The 18,203-nt window shown below is 34.5% G+C and overlaps 1 protein-coding gene across 1 annotated transcript; it reads left to right on the top strand.

Annotated features, from left to right (window-relative positions):
- The first annotated feature begins 1,646 nt into the window (after positions 1–1,646).
- Positions 1,647–6,815, top strand: LOC120131061 (BEL1-like homeodomain protein 4). Its single transcript, XM_039148165.1, has 5 exons — positions 1,647–1,920; positions 2,178–3,516; positions 4,073–4,458; positions 5,230–5,290; positions 6,108–6,815. The coding sequence occupies exons 2-5, from the start codon at positions 2,275–2,277 to the stop codon at positions 6,678–6,680; spliced, it is 2,262 nt and encodes a 753-aa protein (XP_039004096.1). The 5' UTR covers positions 1,647–1,920; positions 2,178–2,274; the 3' UTR covers positions 6,681–6,815.
- The last annotated feature ends 11,388 nt before the right edge of the window (positions 6,816–18,203 follow it).

The raw sequence follows: 18,203 nt of genomic DNA, 5'->3' as shown, positions 1-18,203 counted from the left end.
TATAACATAATTCATTATTCATTTCATTTGTATTTATATTTATTTAAAAACACAGAAAGGAATAAAAGAGCAATGAAAAGAGAGAGAATAAAGTGTAAAAGAAAACACAGAAGGAAAAAAACAAGTGGCATAATTGTGTTATATCATATGTCAATAACTATACCTAAGATATATAATAGAAAATAATTTAATTAAAATAATATTAAAAATTTAAAAATTTTAATAACAATATCTTAAAATTTAAAGGCTAATTTAAAACTTACCTATAATTTGAAGACTTCAAGTAGAATCAAATTTCATCTCTCATCCATCTCATCATTAAATATAGGGTTAACTACATGAATAATCCCTTATGTTTGTGTTTTGTCAACTTTTGATCATTGATTTCAAAAAACATAAGATATGATCACTTTTGTTTTTATTTAATTAAGATGTCACTCTGAGTTAACTGTCGATAACAACAATTAAATATTTTTAATATAATCGCACATTTGGTCCTTACTATTTATATATTCTCTCAATTTAGTAATACTTTTAATAAATTAAAATAAATTTAATTCTCCAATTGAATGATGTCACATGTCATGCCACGTATGAGTGTTAAAAAATGCCCGACCCAAATTTACATGACCCATCGATCCACCGACCCAATTAAAAAAATACTGGTTTTTATAATAAATATACATGGTTTTTCGAGTCGAGTACCTGGCTCGCTATTTTTTCGGGTTACTAGGTCGGCCATGGGTTACAAAATATTGATTACCCGGGTACCCTATTTATTATATATTTTTTATTTTTCAATTTTATTTTATATTAAATTTTTTATTCATTGTTCTGAAATTATTTTACTCTAACATTTGAAATTTAAGTATATTTATTTATTTTAATTTTTAATAATTTTTATTATAATTATGTAATTTGAATTTTTAAACTTTATGTGTGGAATATAAATATTATAGACTTTTAAATTTTAAATTTTAGAATTTATATATGTATATATATTAAAAATAATATAATTTAAAAAAATAAAAAAATATGAACCGGGTACTCGTGACCCAAATTATAATATAATATAATTTATATATATTAACTTAGAATATTTTTATATTAACTTATTAAATATATTTTATTATTAACTTAATTTAAAAATATTTTTTATTTTCATTTAAAAATATATAATTCATTTTAATTTATTAAAAGTATGACTAAATTGAAAGAATATGTAAATAACAGGAACTAAATGTGTGATTATATCAAAATATTTAACTTTAATTAACGGCAATTAGCTCGTAGTGACCACATCTTAATTAAATAAAAACATAAGTAACCATATCTTATTTTTTTAAAATCAATGACCAAAAGTGAACAAAACACAAACATAAATGACTATTTGTGTAATGAACCCTTAAATATCTCTTTACAAAATTTTATGCTCCAACACCATAAATTAAATATTATCATCTCATCAAAATCTCTTTAAATTAAATTCAAATAATTAATATTTTCAATAATTTATTAAATATTTGGAAATTAGATACCATATTATTTAGTGTTAGAATATAAAAATTTTCAATTAAATATCATTTTTTTTTCTAGAAACAAAGGCTATTTCCATCCTTTCTTCTCTCTCCATCTCCAGGGAAAAAGCTAAGGTTATTATTACATGTTTTATTGAGAAAGAGATATATGTTTCCCTTGTTCATCTCCTCTTTTCACCAAAGGAAGACAGAATAAAAAGGAGAAAAACAAAAATAAAAGCAGTCACCACTGCAAAGAGGAAAGAAGAAAGAAAGAGACGACACACAGATAAACAGTAAGATAGAGAAGAAAGGAGGAGGGAATTCAAGAAGCTTTCATCAGTACCACAGCAAGAGAAAACGATGTCTAAGAGCTTTACTTATACTCTGCTACTCTAACAAGGTCTGCTTACATATTTTAATTAAATACGCTTCATTTATTTATAAACATCAAAGCTGAAATGGAAAAGATATCTATAATCTACAGAAAAAAACCCCAGCCCGTATCTTTCACTTAATAGCTACAATTTGATCTCTTTTTCCCTCTTTCTGTACCTTCTTTTTTGTTTGATGATTTGGTATTGTTCATGATGAATAACACTAATTTCGATATGGGTATTTATTGGTTTTTGTTTATGGGTCACCGATCCATAATTGAAGAGAAAAGAGGTGAAGGGAAGAAGAGCTGTTTGAGGGTTGCTGGAAGGTGAGCAAATAAGAAAAGTGTTTATAGGATCATGAAGAAGAAGATATCGATATGGGGATAGCTACATCACCAGTCGTCCCATCAATCATTTATCAGAACTCCAAGAGTAACCATTCTACAAATTTTATGTCCCAAGATTACCACCAAGCAGCTGGAATCTTCAGCTTCTCGAATGGCTTCGAGAGATCAGCCATGAGCCACCACCAACACCAACAGCAGCAACAGATCCGGAGAGATAAACCAAGAGTTCAAGGCTTTGAGCCACCAGCTCTACCATTGGTAGGGATTGAAGCGTCAAATGCTCTTCCTGTTTATGAAGCCGAAGGTATGTTATCAAAAATGTTCAACTTACCTTCAGGCGTGGCCGCCTCGGCCGAGTTATTAGACCAGCATATGCAGCCTAATTATCGAGAAAACAGGCCACCGGGAAATACCAACGAGTGGTTTAACAATAGGCAAGGTGTTTTGGGGGGTTTGGGACTGGTTGGTGAATCAAAGAGTCATGATAACCGTGACACTTTAGCAGCTCAACAGCAACATCAGCCGTTGCTAAGCATTAATACCGACTCAGCAGCAGCCATGAACCTTTTCTTGATGAACCCACAGCCAAGATCGCCATCTCCTCCTTCAGCTTCTTCTAATACTCTACATATGTTGCTCCCAAATCCATCTACTTCTCTCCAAGGGTTCAGTGTTTCGGGTCCCGGAGGGGTGCCGTTCGGTTCAAGCGCTGTTTGGGTTCCTAATAGTGCACATCAAGGAGATAATGCTGGTTCCCAACTCAACAACTCAAGTCAAATCGGAGGTGGCCTTTCACTTTCTTTATCATCTTCTTTGCAACACTTGGAGGCTGCCAAAGCTGAAGAACTGAGGATGAGAAATGGTGGGTTACTATTCTATAATCAAGAAGGGGGCTCTTCCACTGCTGCTCAACTTCAGTACAAGAATTTGATCAGCCATCATCATCAGCCACTGCATTTGCAAGTTGGAGCGGGGGAAAACTATCATGTTCATGTCGGGTTCGGATCCTCGCTAATGGTCAATGCGTTGAGGAATTCAAAGTACGTTAAAGCTGCTCAAGAGTTGCTAGAAGAATTCTGTAGTGTTGGAAGAGGCCAGTTCAAGAAGAACAAATTTGGTAGGAACAACACAAACCCTAATTCTCATCCAGGTAGTAATGGCGGAGTTGGTGGTGGTTCTTCTTCATCAACAAAAGAACCCCTCTCTATATCAGCAGCTGATAGAAATGAACATCAACGAAGGAAGGTCAAACTTTTATCCACGCTTGATGAGGCATGTAATCTATTCTCTCTCTCATCTTCTCTCTCTTTCAGAGAGTCAAAGACCCAATCTTTTCATTGTTCTTTCAAGCACAAATAAGAAACTCCTGGCCGCCATTTTTAAATAGAAGAAAACCCAGGTATACAACAAAGCCGGCTGGTGCAATAGGACTCCATAGGTCTATTTGGTTGAGTTTGATCTTATTGGTGGGTGTTAAGGTACTTAGTCGACTAAGGTTTGGTGGTAAGAATTTAAAAATCAGTTAACTTGTTGGCAATCCCTAATAAACGAGTCATAATAATAATATTGCAGGAAAAAGGCATTAATTTTATAACTTGGTTAACTATGGGGAAAGTAGTTGTTCTTTCCTTTTCCTTCCATTTTCTTAAACTGCTTGTCTCTAATTTACTCACACAAGCCCATCAATTGGCTAAAGGATATTCTTTTTGTCTCCCCCCACTTCCCATTTAACAATCATTTCACTGTATTGGAACCTTTGGATTCATGCATTGATTTCTTTTTGGGGTTACTTAACCTAGTCATGTCAAATCACGTCATTAATTTGCAGGTGGACCGGAGATACAACCATTACCGTGAACAAATGCAAAGGGTGGCGAACTCATTTGATCTGGTGATGGATTTCGGGGCAGCAATGCCTTATACGGCACTTGCTAAGAAGGCGATGTCGAGGCATTTCAAGTGTTTGAAAGATGCGATATTGGCACAGTTGCAGCATAGCTGTGATGTACTTGGCGAGAAAGATGCAGCTGGAAACTCAGGCATAACAAAAGGAGAGACACCGAGGTTAAAGATGTTGGAGCAAAGCTTAAGACAACAGAGATTGTCACAGCAAATGGGGATTATGGAACAAGAAGCTTGGAGACCCCAGAGGGGCTTGCCTGAACGTTCTGTCAACATTTTGAGAGCTTGGCTTTTCGAGCATTTTCTTCACCCGTACGTGTTTGCCTTTGCTTTGACCTATATTGTTATTATCTTATACTACTATAACACTAGCAATCTGCATGACTGCACCTCAGTTTTTGAAAAGCTTAACACTAGCAATCTGCATCTTCTTAATTTCTAAAAAGCTAAAAAAGCTGGAACTTCAAATAAAATCTATCATAGATTAGTATATATGTGCATAAATGACACCTTATTAGTTCACAAAATCCAAGTTCTTTTTCTCCTTTGTCACAGTTTCTGATTATTGTATCGAAAAAAACAATATGCAGACTCTCCCTGGATGTTGCCAAAAAGCTGGCTAAAGACCTTATTAATTTCCCTCAGCTTTTTTCCTTCTGATAACATTATATGTATATATATAGCTTTACTTTGTCGCTAACAGACCCAGAAACTAGTTAGTATTAAAAAGCAACTTCATCCAAGCATAATTTCACAGAGATGTCAGTCCATATTGACATAACAGATCCCTTTTTTCTCTCTCTCTATCTTCTCTTTCACTGCATCATATTGTCATAGTTCATGAACATCACCAAACAAACAAACAAACAAAAAAACTTCAAACAAAAAAATTTTATTTTTTCTTTGGTTGTTATTCTGAAAGTAGATGAAGGAAAAATGAAGAAGTGCTGTTGCTGATGATCTTCCCTTCTCTTAGATTCTCACGCCCATGCAGGGAAAGAAAGAAAGCGGGAAGATCTTCAATCACATATTATAAGTTTTTTGGGCAATGACTCTGATGTCATTTTCTGGTCTCTTTCTCAGATACCCAAGCGATGCTGATAAGCTTCTGTTGGCTCGACAGACTGGCTTATCAAAAAATCAGGTTGGTTCTCGTAAATTCATTAATAGCATATTACATATATGTGTTACATTGATATAAACATGATAGCTTGCATTAATACAAAAAGAAAAACTCAACACACACTGGTAAGAACTAAGACAAGAAAAGGAAAACCATAGGAAGGGAACCATCAGTAGGTTCAGTCGAACTTGTATGGATTTGGGTTTGATTCCTCCGATTTTATTACTCAACTGTTTTGATATAATTATATATATAAAACGACATAGATTCTGATTTCTGAAATAGATGGAACCTAGCAGGTTATTATTATTATATATTTAAAGGGCATGCAGAGACAAAGTACAGAAACGGATTAGGCATGAAAAAGCTTGCAGCTTTTCATTTCTCTCTCTCTCTCTCTCCTTTACCCTTGCAACAACACTATAAATCCCCAAAGTAAATAGCGGTAAAGTTTTTTAGCTGTATGTTTTACTAACACCATATTTATAATTATTTTTTAGCTACCTCTTGTACTTATTAATACTTTTTTATTTACTGGGGTAAACTGTTATATTTACTTTGCATAAAAGCCAAAATGGAAATATATATATATGGCTGACATCGCCTGCAAAGTATAGATATGGTAGAAAAGGCAAACACCTAATTATGGTCCTATGTTTTCTGTAATAAATGGAGTGTTGCCCTACCTCAATAACCATGCCTGCTCTAAGACAGTGCTCAAGATTTCTTGGAGCTTCCTGCAAGAAACAGACATTATCGAGGCAGAACATAGCTAACAAGGAAGCTAACCCTGGGATTTCAATGAGATGATAAAATCAATGTTTTGTGTAATTTGCAGGTTTCAAATTGGTTCATAAATGCCAGGGTTCGGTTGTGGAAACCCATGGTGGAAGATATGTACCAGCAAGAGATTAAAGAAGAGGATGAAGATAATAATGAGAGCCACAACGGCAACAATGCACAGAAATCGACGCCTTCAACAACTGCAGCAGGCGCAGCAGCATCAACGCCGTCAGCTCCACCACTAGCAGCAGGAGGCAAAAGATCCGAAATCAATGCCATGGAAAACGACCCTTCACTCGTCGCAATCAATAGGCAACGGTTATCGGAAAACCAAACAACACAGTGCACCCACCACAACACCTCTATTATTACTCCCTCTTGTGGTCCTCCTCCTCCCACCACCTTCAAGGCCAGAGCCACTGAGGTGGCGCCACTCATTCCCAACGGCGGCAGCATCGTTTCAGCCGGTTACGGGACCACCACCACTGGTAATAACACTGACATTGGTTCGACACTCATAAGGCTGGGGACCACGACAGGTGATGTCTCGCTCACATTAGGGCTAAGACAGGCTGGAAACATGCCCAAGAAAAGTTCTTTCACAGGTAGAGACTTTGAGGGCTGTTAATTTCAAATACATATTCCATAGTGATAGTAATATTCTCCTAAAATACAAATCAACAATCCAATTTGTTCAATTCCATTAAGAAACAAAGAATGCATAACGATAAACGTAGCATTAAAGTTAGCAGGTTGTGCTTGGCCTTATTATGAATGTATTATGTATAGTGTGATTGTTTCACTTCTACATGTACTTTAGGGTGTGTTTGGTTCACCGAATGTAAGATTACCTCCGGGAATAGGATTACCGGAATGTAACATTACCTAACACATTACTGGGAATGTTACATTACTGTGTTTGGTTTGTTTGGTAGGAATGTAAAATTACAGTGTTTGGTTGAAGTAATAAAAGATTATTGGAATGCATATTTTACGAAATTGTCCTTGTTCTATATTTTTAACAAGTGGAATTCTAAATATTTAAATGAAAATATTTATATAAAAATTCATCGAGAATATATTACTTTATTATTTTTAATATATATACTTTTTAATAAAATTTATATATAATTTTTTATAAAATTTAAAAGATAATTGGGTAGAATAAAAGAGTAAATATATCATGCATAATTTTAATTAATATTAAATTTTACATAATTTATCTAAAAATATATTAAAATTTTACATCAACATTTAACTAAATAAGCGTATGAACATTTTAATAGATGAACCATTTTACTCCTACCAAAATGTATAAAGATGACTTTATTATAAATGAATGCAATTACTTTTTAAATGTGTATAAATAAATTAAAATTTTATATATACAATTAAACAGAAATCAAAATTATATATATTATATAAAATTATAAATTAAACAATTTATAATTCTATTTCTCAGTTAGGTTAGTGTCAATTTATAATTTTACATTTGATATTTTATTTCTCTGTTAGGTTAGTGACATAGGAGAAGTAACACATCAATGGGAAATTAAGAGTCATAGCATATTTGTATGTGCATGTGCATGCATATGCACATTTGTTTTACAAAAATAAAACTACATCAATGAGAAATGACTCGAGAGAACAAAATCGCGTTTGAGTTGAAACGCCAATAAAAGGAAATGAGAAATGTCAATATGAATGATTGTTGCAGTATCCATGTAAACTTCACCATGGACAAGACTACAAGAGCCTGAGCTTGAAACCTCGAAACATCAATTACAGGAATGAAGAAAAAGAAGACCTGGAAATCAACTCCATCAACGTTCCTTTCACCTCGAAGGTGACTGTCCAACATATCTAGTGTTCAGGTCCTAGGATGTCTTCCGCCTAGGCGAAAAATGTGGGATTTAGACCTAATGGTCGTTGGTTGTTTTTGAAAAGATTGCAGGATCGGAGACTAATCGTCGTCCCTTTCACCCCAAACCTTGCTCGAATATACCGAAAATAAAAAAATACTCATGATATACATGCTATTAAAAGAGATTATGGCCATGAACTTTGTCATGAAACTCAAAGTGTATATATCATTAGGTTGAAAATAGTTGTTCACAGCAAAACATTTACAAACCTCAACAGTTGGTTTGAAATTTCATTACATAACGAGGTATACACATTTTACATGTCTTCGAAGTGGGAAGCAATAAAAACAATGACACAATTGATCACATATGACATGGTTTCTCACAGTAAAATATTTACATACCTCGAATAACACCCGTTGCGGCGGTGATTTCTCGATTTTTCATCTAATTGCAAAGCAATGTGTCCCGTGTTGCGTTTCCGGTGGTCGGATTCACCCTAACACCAAAATGTCATTTCAATAATCGGATAAATGTAGAACATGTTTTAAAGCAGTTGTTATAGCTAGTTATCTTACCCACCTGCAGCTTTGCAAAGATATTCACGTTGATCATCTCGCAGTGATATATCTGTGAAATCTGATTATAAGAAGACAACCAAATAAATTGACCGACTACGCAGTAATGAGATTCGCGGGCAAATTATGCACAGTTCATCGATATTCAACTGACGGAGAGTTGAGTAAACTGAAGTTTATACATACCAACACCTGTTATATTTGATACTTTGAAAGATGTGTTTCCCGTTGCAGTTGTGCCTTCCAAGTTCGCGTTGCTCTGCAGGTAGGAACGATCGGAGATTCGAACGAAGATATCATCCGATAGAATAGTGAATTATCCGTCCTAAGATCAGCTTCAGAAAGGTCGGCTCCTGCATCGTTTCGGTTAATCAAAAACCGTTTAAAACACGAGCAGGGACAAAGATCAAAAGATTCGAGAGTTCGCCTAAAGTTGCAGGCATGCACTTATCTGAACTATTTACTAGCTGCAACTCGAAAAAAGGTCGATGTTTATTATGTAAGCATATATGAGCATAAAAGCAGATGAAGATCCATGAAAAATTGATTTTACCCGAGGCCTTTTACAACCTCAACTCATGAAGATTACAGATATTTCATGAAACCCGATACGAATCAAGGTCTTTTAACCAGTGAGGCCAACTTAACCACATTACATTACTTTACTAGCCCTTTAATGACCTCAACCTATATGACAATCATATGTTTGAAAACCCCAAACCATTATCAGACCTTAAAAACAAGCTCGAAATTTGAAATTAGTCTCGTCGAATACTTTTTTCGAGACAACAGAAAAATGGAGGGACTTTTGAAGGTCTTTGATGAAAAATGTTCGAATTTAGTTAGTTTACATAGAATAGTTGGGAGAAAAACTGTCAAATCGGCATCGAATATGCTAGCACCAAGCAATTCCGCGCCTTTGAAATTGCCTAATTTGTGTGTTTTGTGCTTCTTTATTTAAAGAACATGTGCTAAAAGCACTTACCCTAGAGAAGCAATGTCCCATATTTTAAAAAATTTTGGAAATGCGAACTGCGACAATCGATAAGAACCCTGAAAAGACATCAAAGTCAAGAAATCACAGACTAAGTCCATGGCAAATAACAATTTGATAATCAATTTATAGACAAAAATCAATCAATCTTAAAACAAGTTTAGATAAAATCCGTTCTACTTCCACTTCCACTTCCACACCTACAATAAACTAAAAAGGCATGTATTTACATTTCTGAACAAATTACAATCCATTCTAATTTCCAAACCCAGAAATTACAAGTACACAAAACCATATCATGTTGTTTGCTTTCTCAATCTTTTCCATAAATCAAAAAGAAAAATCTCGAAAAATGAAATTCCCATTGGATTGAACAAATAATCCAAATGCAACAGAAATTCCAACATAACTTTTCACTTTTCACTTGAATTATCAGAATTTTAATCTTTTAGTTATTTTTTTCTTTTAACATAAACCAAGAAAGGAAAGAGACCAGTAAAAGAGTAATCTGAAAGTACGCCATAAAGGGAAACAGATAGAGAAAGCTAGATGGAACGCAAGCTAAGAAAATTAATTATACATATATAAAAAAGAATGCATCGATTAGCAACTCATAACAAAGCGACGACAAATTCACCTGTAAAAATTAAGGGTGGATTTTCCGAACAGATTATGACCAACAACAACTAATGAAAAATTGCCAGTTTTAAGGGATCATTGGGTATAAATCAATTCACCTGTCAAATTTGGCTTGTCGAAGTATGGAGTGAAATGGAGAAAAAAGGAAGATCAAATAAGATTTAAATCATTGAGATTAACTAAGGCAAATACCATAGACATATCAATTAACTGAAAAAACAGAACATTACTGTCTTGAAATCTTGCTTGATCAATGTCTTGCTTGATCAATGGCTTTGCAAAGGGAGCGAGAGCTAAATTCTTCTTCTTGTCCTCCTTCTGCTGCAATGAGCCGGCAACCATTAACGACTGTGAACCAAGAGCGCACAGTTGGAGGCTAGAGCGGTGGAGCGTGAGGAAGGAATGAATGCTTTACGGTTTAGGGATTTCAATTTTGGGAATCCCAATTTTGAAAGCAAATACCTAAGCCAAATCGAAGAAGAAGAAGATTTCAGCAGTGGGGAGGCTATTTTAGACAACAATGACAGGAATAAGCAAATACCTAAGGGAGATGGGGGATTAATATTCCTGGGAAAACATTGTAAAAAATCACTATTGGTATTAATTTTTTACTGGCCCTTGGTAATATTGTCCATCCAAACATGGGTATATTCAGCTGGGAAAAAAACATTCCCCTCGGTAATGAAATATACCTTGAACCAAACGGGACCTTAGGGTTTTTGTATACCTTCATATTTTCTAGAATAACATGAAATATGAACTCCATTAAAATCTTTTATAAGAAATGGCATTTCTAATAATATATTATTAATAAGCTAAAGCTGCAAAAATAAAAATAAAAAAACCTTATTATTCTCGAAACTTTTCACTCTCAGCAACAGATAAGTATAGCAAGCAATGCCACATTGTCACTTTCATCTGCGTTTTCCATTTTCTTTTGTTTAGAGAGTGAAAGAGAGAAAGAGATTTGCTAAGAAATCAAAGACTTGTTTGATAATTTCTTTTAACCTTTTTTGAAGCAAAACCTGTGAAAATTTGATTCTTCAACATTTTTTGTTGTTCTTTTTTGACCTTTACATTCAATGTCGAATATACGTTACTGTGTAGGTGGATGGAGAGGGAGGGTGGTCCTGAAACCTGTGTGTCGTAGGATCATTTTTCTGAGGACTCTTTCAAAATGACTTCACCTGTGTTTTTGATAAGCTCAAAGCCTTCTATCAGACAATTCAATGAGTTGCCATTTTGGCATTGTACGGGTTCTTTTTCTTGTTTAGGGGGCAAATTCAATGTGAAAGAAAAGTTCATACGAGTGCTTTCAATTTTCACATTGATTGATGATTTCGAAATCTCCGTTTGGACCTCATTTCAAGGCTTGGGCCGAATGATGCATTCCGGGATAGGATAGGGTAAGTCCTGGTTAATCTCTCGGCTCATATGATTGTACCATGTTATTGTTGGTTTTTTTAACCTAAATATCGTTATTATCACCATTACAAATAATTTAATTATTTTTTAAAATGATATTTTTTTATTGATTGAGCATGTCACGTAGGATTAAGCACATCTTTTTAGTCATAACTTTCAAAAGCACATCTGATAAGATATATTTTTATTCTACGTAATACATTCAGTCAACCGAAGATAAAATATTTATTAGTTGAATTGAAAGGTGTAATCTACAAAATGGTCATTCATGGGATTGAATAAACAAATAAAACATGGTCAACAAAACACGTCTTTGCTTGACCAGACATGCCTATATTCTAAGTTATCAGAGTTTTTCAAGGAATCTCGAAAATTATTTGACCGAATGTAAGCTATGATTACCGATATATGAGTGACAGTGTATCTTGAACCGCTAAGATCTTCTAGCTCTTGTCGTGACGATCATTTGTACCCATATGGTGTGTGAGAGTATGAAATCACTTTTTTAATTGATTAATTTGATAGTCATAATAATTGACGACATTATATATTTTTCGTACTGTTATTATATTTATTGGATCTTGTATTTGAATTCGTTTTACTGTATTCATTTGTATGCCAATCTAAATTGAGCATTGTTTTGTATGTTAATCTAAACTGTGATGGTGGGTTTAGGGTAAATATCTTAAATATCTTAAAATAGTAATCATATATGAATGAAATTTATAAGTATATCTAAATTGAGCTGGTTTGTTGTTTTCTTGTAATGAATAGGGATAGACGTATAATTTTATGTTTACGTTAGGAAATGGGAAATATGGATAGACATATAATTTATAAGTATATCTAACATTCTAGTAGAAAACATCAGCATGAAGTAGTCAAATTGAAATCCTTAAACCTTTGAACTAAAGAAAGGAAGAAGAAAATAGAAAATGATGAAGAAGAAGAGAGAAGTGTTTGGTGAGAAAATGGTGGGGTGGTTCAAGTAAACATGATATAAAAAGGGGATGGTTTTCAGCTTTAAAACAATAAGGGAAATTGCTCTATTAGCCCCTCTACTTTCTTTTACATAAAACACTAATCACCTATCACCCAAATCTTTTGGGTCCAATACAAGCCCACTAACATAAAACTGGTTTAGCTATTTTATAAGGTCCTTTGAGCTCAACTTTGGATCTCGGGTTGACCCGAACTAATAACTCGGGATTCGGGGTGTTACATTGATCAAGCAAAGATTTTGTAACATAAGTAATGCTTTCCCACGTCATGGAGGATACATCATTTTTGGTACTCAGTGCCATCGCCACAGATGTTAAGGGAATTAGAAACACCTTCATCCACTACATAAGCTATTGGAATTGATTCCTTCCCAAAACTTATATCATCACTCAAGATATTGGCTTTCTGCATGGGCCATTGACTAAAATGTTGTGAATCAATGATACAGTTACAATAATCCAGTTCACACTCTTCTACACGATCCAAAGAATCTGCTGATGAGTGGCCCTTGAAACCATTAGGAATGGGCATTAAAGGGGACATAAAATTTGGGTTCTTGACAGGCTTACATCTATTTACACACGCAAAATCATCTTGGTGCCACTCGACTTGAATGCTATTCTCACTACAGAGCCTGGCTGCCTTAAGATATATATGTTCCGGTAACATTTCATACTTCTCCAATGAGGTTTTGAGGCTCACTTTGCAGCAAGAAGAGCGAACAATAGACAAAATGTCCCAGTTATTAGGTCGCTCTTTTGTTTTATGAACTTCAGAAACTAATATTTTTGCAAGGGAAGAGCACTGGAATTCTGCTAATCTACCAAGATTACTAGTGTATGTTACATCAGGCTCTACACTAATGGTGTTAGTGTCGATCAACTTTGATGCCTGCAAGCATTCTTCATAGTGGCAGTTGCCTTGTTCCTGATTCTATATGACACTGCCTCCAGACCTTTCTTAAATCTAGGACGGCTAAGTCTCCCATATTTTAGTTTATAAGCATAATAACGCACCCTTTTCTAGGGGGGACGGAAGCTAGCTAAACTTGTTCCCATGTGAGCAGCATGGTGATGGCGGCCAAGAACATGCAATAAATTAAACTTTAAGCCACAAAACCTGCAAATAAACTTTTGAAAATTGCTTACATTCTCTGAATTATTATCCAAAGAAACTGAGTTGCCAAGCTCAAGCTTCTGTGGAGATTCCTAACCCGTAGATATATCATGCTGTTGAGTAATCTTTAACTGTCCAAAATTAACAGGATAAGCTGATTGCACATACAACCATAAATCATCAGTATTACCAAAATGGCTACCACAGGGAATGCATCAGAGAAGCATGCACTGTTCAACAAATTGGACATGGTGTCTCTCCTGAACATGGGATTCTAAAACCTTTTTGTCAATAAATGAATCCAGGCAGATTGCACAAGCATAACCTCTAAAGAACTGTCGCAACCGTCTTTCGGTTGGGTCCCGGAATTGGGCTTCGACTTGACAAATATGGATTGGAGTCGCCACCGATCATTTATTTAAAACAAATGGGTTGATCGGATACCCTATTTCTTACCTGATCTGCGTCTTTCCAAAGATGTGTCGGGTTCGGGAGTCGGTTACGGTCAAGGAAGGATTAGCACCCTTGAACCGTCATTTCGGTACTACGTAATTTCCAGTTGTCTTTGATTAAGAAAATTGCAAGTTAAATTAAAAGGTAAAATTTGATCCGAATTACTTACCCTTAATGAGTTTACGGAAATACCCTTAAAAATAAGATTTTAAAAGAAAATAATAATAATAAAAGAAAGTAACAAAACTAAAGAGTAAACCAAGGAAATAAATGAAACCAATAATAATAAACATAAAATAATTGGATGAAAAAAAATGAAATTGAATAAAATAAAATAAATGAAGATAAAATATATATACAAAAAGAATAAAAAAGGTAAAGTGTTTTTTTAAAAAAAGAAAAATAATAATAAGAGCAAAGAAACTAAAAATATAATGAAAATAAATAAATAGTATAAATAAAATAATAATAAAAAATATATAAATATATAAAAATGTATGTATAATATAATAAAATACTAAATAGTAATAATAATAATAAATAAATGAAAAATAAATATACATATAATATTAACTAAAAAATAGTAATCATATAAATATAAAATAAAATAAAGTAAGAATATATATATATATATATAACGTTAGGAAAATATAGCAAAAACATAGTAAATAAGTAAACATAGTTAAAAAATAATATATATATATATATATATATATATATATATATATATATATAATAATATGAAAATAATATAATATAACGTAAAGAAAAATGAAAAAAAATTATAATAAATAAATAAATAAAATATAATTAAATATATACATATATACATATAAATATAAGAGTTAAATTAAAATAAAAATGAATTATGATCAAAATTAAAAGCCAATCGAAGAAAAAAACGACAAAACACGCAGATCCACATGACCCGTTTATAAAAATTCGAATAGTTTTTCAAAAACACAAACCTCAGGGACTAGATCTACAAAAATAGATCTCGAAAACGCCCCCGTTCATCGGCCAAAAACACTTCTCTCAGTTTTCTTTCGAAATCAAAACACAGCAAGGGTAAGGAAAAATAACATGCGAAGGTATGAACTTTACCTTTCAAAATATAAATGCTTCGAAAAATGGCTACGAGTTGCTTGTAATTTTTTGCTTGGTATTTCGTATATCCTCCTCCGAATGTGTTACAATAGTGAGTTACAATGACTATTTATAATGCTTGTGGGTCCTATATTTAGGAGTTTAAATAATAGTAGAACTCTATCCTATTTTTAGGAGTTTGAATCCTAGTAAAATTCTATCCTACTTTTAGGACTTTGAATCCTAGTAGGACGAAAATATGTGTTGACAGCTGCCCCTCTTTGCCCATAGTCATGTAACGGGGATAGGGCAAAGATTAAAAGACACACTTTTCGTTCAGTGGAGTTGAAAATTGACTCTGATGTTTCAATAACTCTCTGTCGAATTGAGTTACGGATGACTCTTCCATCGTGAAGTCGAGTTCATCTTAAAATAATATGAAATTGAAGCCGTAGTTCGGAATTTGAATCAGCATGTGGCTTCCCGTTGCCCTTCGGTATTCTTCTCAGTTTAAAGACCTTGTATCGGAATCGAACTCAGAAATCTTCATTGACATATAGCTTTTTCTTGACTTAAGCTATGCTTCTTGAAAATGGTTGCTTGTCACTAAGGCACGGCTAACCCAGGTCATCTTCTCAACTTGAAAACCTCGACTGCAACCGAAAAGTAGTGCGATTGATGTGTCATCGAGCTGAATGGAATCTAACTCAACAATTTTGATGGTAGATAACCCTTCTAGCCTTGAGTTATGCTGTAAATGATGTGCCTTGGAGCTGAGCGTAGTCGAACTCGAAGGTCTTTGTTGACATATACTCCTTCTTTGAGTTGGATATCCTTCGTCGTGAAGTTGAAATCCAATCTAAAGATGGATGATGCTTGTGTGCACGATTCCCTTCGTCGTGAAGTTGAAACCGCGGGTGGCCCCTTCTTCGTGAAGTTGAGCCTGGAATTGGATATCCTTCATCGTGAAGTTGAAATCCAAGTAAGTAGCATTGTTCCGAGTCCAATATCCTCCGTCGTGAAGTTGAAATTGGCTCTGGAATTGGGAAGTTATTTATTGACAACCAGCGGTCCCTTCGTCGTGAAGTTGAACTTGCGTTGTCTTGAGTCAAATATCATTCGTTGTGAAGTTGAAATTGACTCTGAAATTGGGAAGTTGTTTATTGACAACCAGCGGTCCCTTCGTCGTGAAGTTGAACTTGCATTGTCTTGAGTCTAATATCATTCGCTGTGAAGTTGAAATTGACTCTGAAATTGGGAAAATGTTTATTGACAACCAGCGGTCCCTTCGTCGTGAAGTTGAACTTGCGTTGTCTGGAGTCCAATATCCTTTGTTGTGAAGTTGGAATTGGCTCTGAAATTGAGAAGTTGTTTGTTGACAACCAGCGGTCTCTTCGTCGTGAAGTTGAACTTGCGTTGTCTGGAGTCCAATATCCTTCGCTGTGAAGTTGAAATTGGCTCTGAAATTGGGAAGTTGTTTATTGACAACCAGTGGTCCCTTCATCATGAAATTGAACTTGCGTTGTCTTGAGTCCAATATCCTTCGCTGTGAAGTTGAAATTGGCTCTGAAATTGGGAAATTATTTATTGACAACCAGCGGTCCCTTCGTCGTGAAGTTGAACTTGCGTTGTCTGGAGTCCAATATCCTTCGTTGTGAAGTTGAAATTGGCTCTGAAATTGAGAAGTTGTTTGTTGACAATCAGCGGTCCCTTCGTCGTGAAGTTGAACTTGCGTTGTTTGGAGTCCAATATCCTTCGATGTGAAGTTGAAATTGGCTCTGAAATTGAGAAGTTGTTTATTGACAACCGGCGGTCCTTTCGTCGTGAAGTTGAACTTGCATTGTCTTGAGTCCAATATCCTTCGCTGTGAAGTTGAAATTGGCTCTGAAATTGGGAAATTGTTTATTGACAATCAGCGGTCCCTTCGTCGTGAAGTTGAACTTGCATTGTCTGGAGTCCAATATCCTTCGTTGTGAAGTTGAAATTGGCTCTGAAATTGAGAAGTTGTTTGTTAACAACCAACCGTCCCTTCGTTGTGAATTTGAACTTGTGTTGTCTCGAGTGGCACGATATCCTCTGTCATGGAGTTGAAATCACGGATGGCCCCTTCGTTATGAAGTTGAGCATTGAATTGAATATCATTCGTCGTGAAGTTGAAATCCAAGTATTGTATGTTGCGGGTGGACACAATTCCCTTTGTCGTGAAGTTGAAACCGTGAAGACCCCTTTATTGTGAAGTTTGGCTTCGAGCTAGATATCCTTCGTCATGAAGTTGAAATCCACTCTCGAGCAAATTATGTTGTTTCGAGAGAAACTTTCAATCTGTCGAGTTGGTCGAAGTGTATCTTCTTGCTGCTGAGTTAAGCAACCAACATGAATCTTTAAAGGTGCTTTTGAATCGAGTATCATTCGTCTTGAAGTTGAAACTTGACTCTAAAAGCTGCAAAAAATTATGTATGTGGAAAATGATAAATATGATGCTCTAAAATGTATGCATAAGATGCATGTAACATGAATTGGTTATATTTTATCTCCTGAAAAATGTCTGATAATTTGCATTAGGATGTTGAATCCCCAAATGATACCCCAATATCCAAAAATACCCCAATATTTGATGTTGAATCTCCAAAGATGCCCAAATGTTCCTCATTTCTTGCTTCAGCATTGATTCTGAGCATGAGTTTTGTGTCTAAGAGTCACATGTCATTTACCAATATCCACTCTAGAGAGACTGTCTTGTTTGAAAAAAAAATGTTTTTCTTTCTCTTTTATTTTCAAAGTTCTGAAAATATCAATAAAGAGTTTCGAAAAATATTTAATCAAAAGTTTTGAAAATATTGTCTCTTTCACGGTTTTGCAATTGAGATGAATCATAAAACTAGAGCTCATTGGATATCAAATGTTTAATTAAAATGTTAATCCTTCAATAAATTATAGCTATTTGACACGTGCCAAGATCAAAGCTATCTTTGGGAAATGATTAAGTAAGGAAA

This window comes from Hibiscus syriacus, unplaced genomic scaffold (assembly GCF_006381635.1).
Source record: "Hibiscus syriacus cultivar Baekdansim isolate YM2019G1 unplaced genomic scaffold, ASM638163v2 tig00110548_pilon, whole genome shotgun sequence".
In the NCBI taxonomy this organism is placed as follows: Eukaryota; Viridiplantae; Streptophyta; class Magnoliopsida; order Malvales; family Malvaceae; genus Hibiscus; species Hibiscus syriacus.
This window is presented reverse-complemented; position numbering and strand designations above follow the sequence as displayed.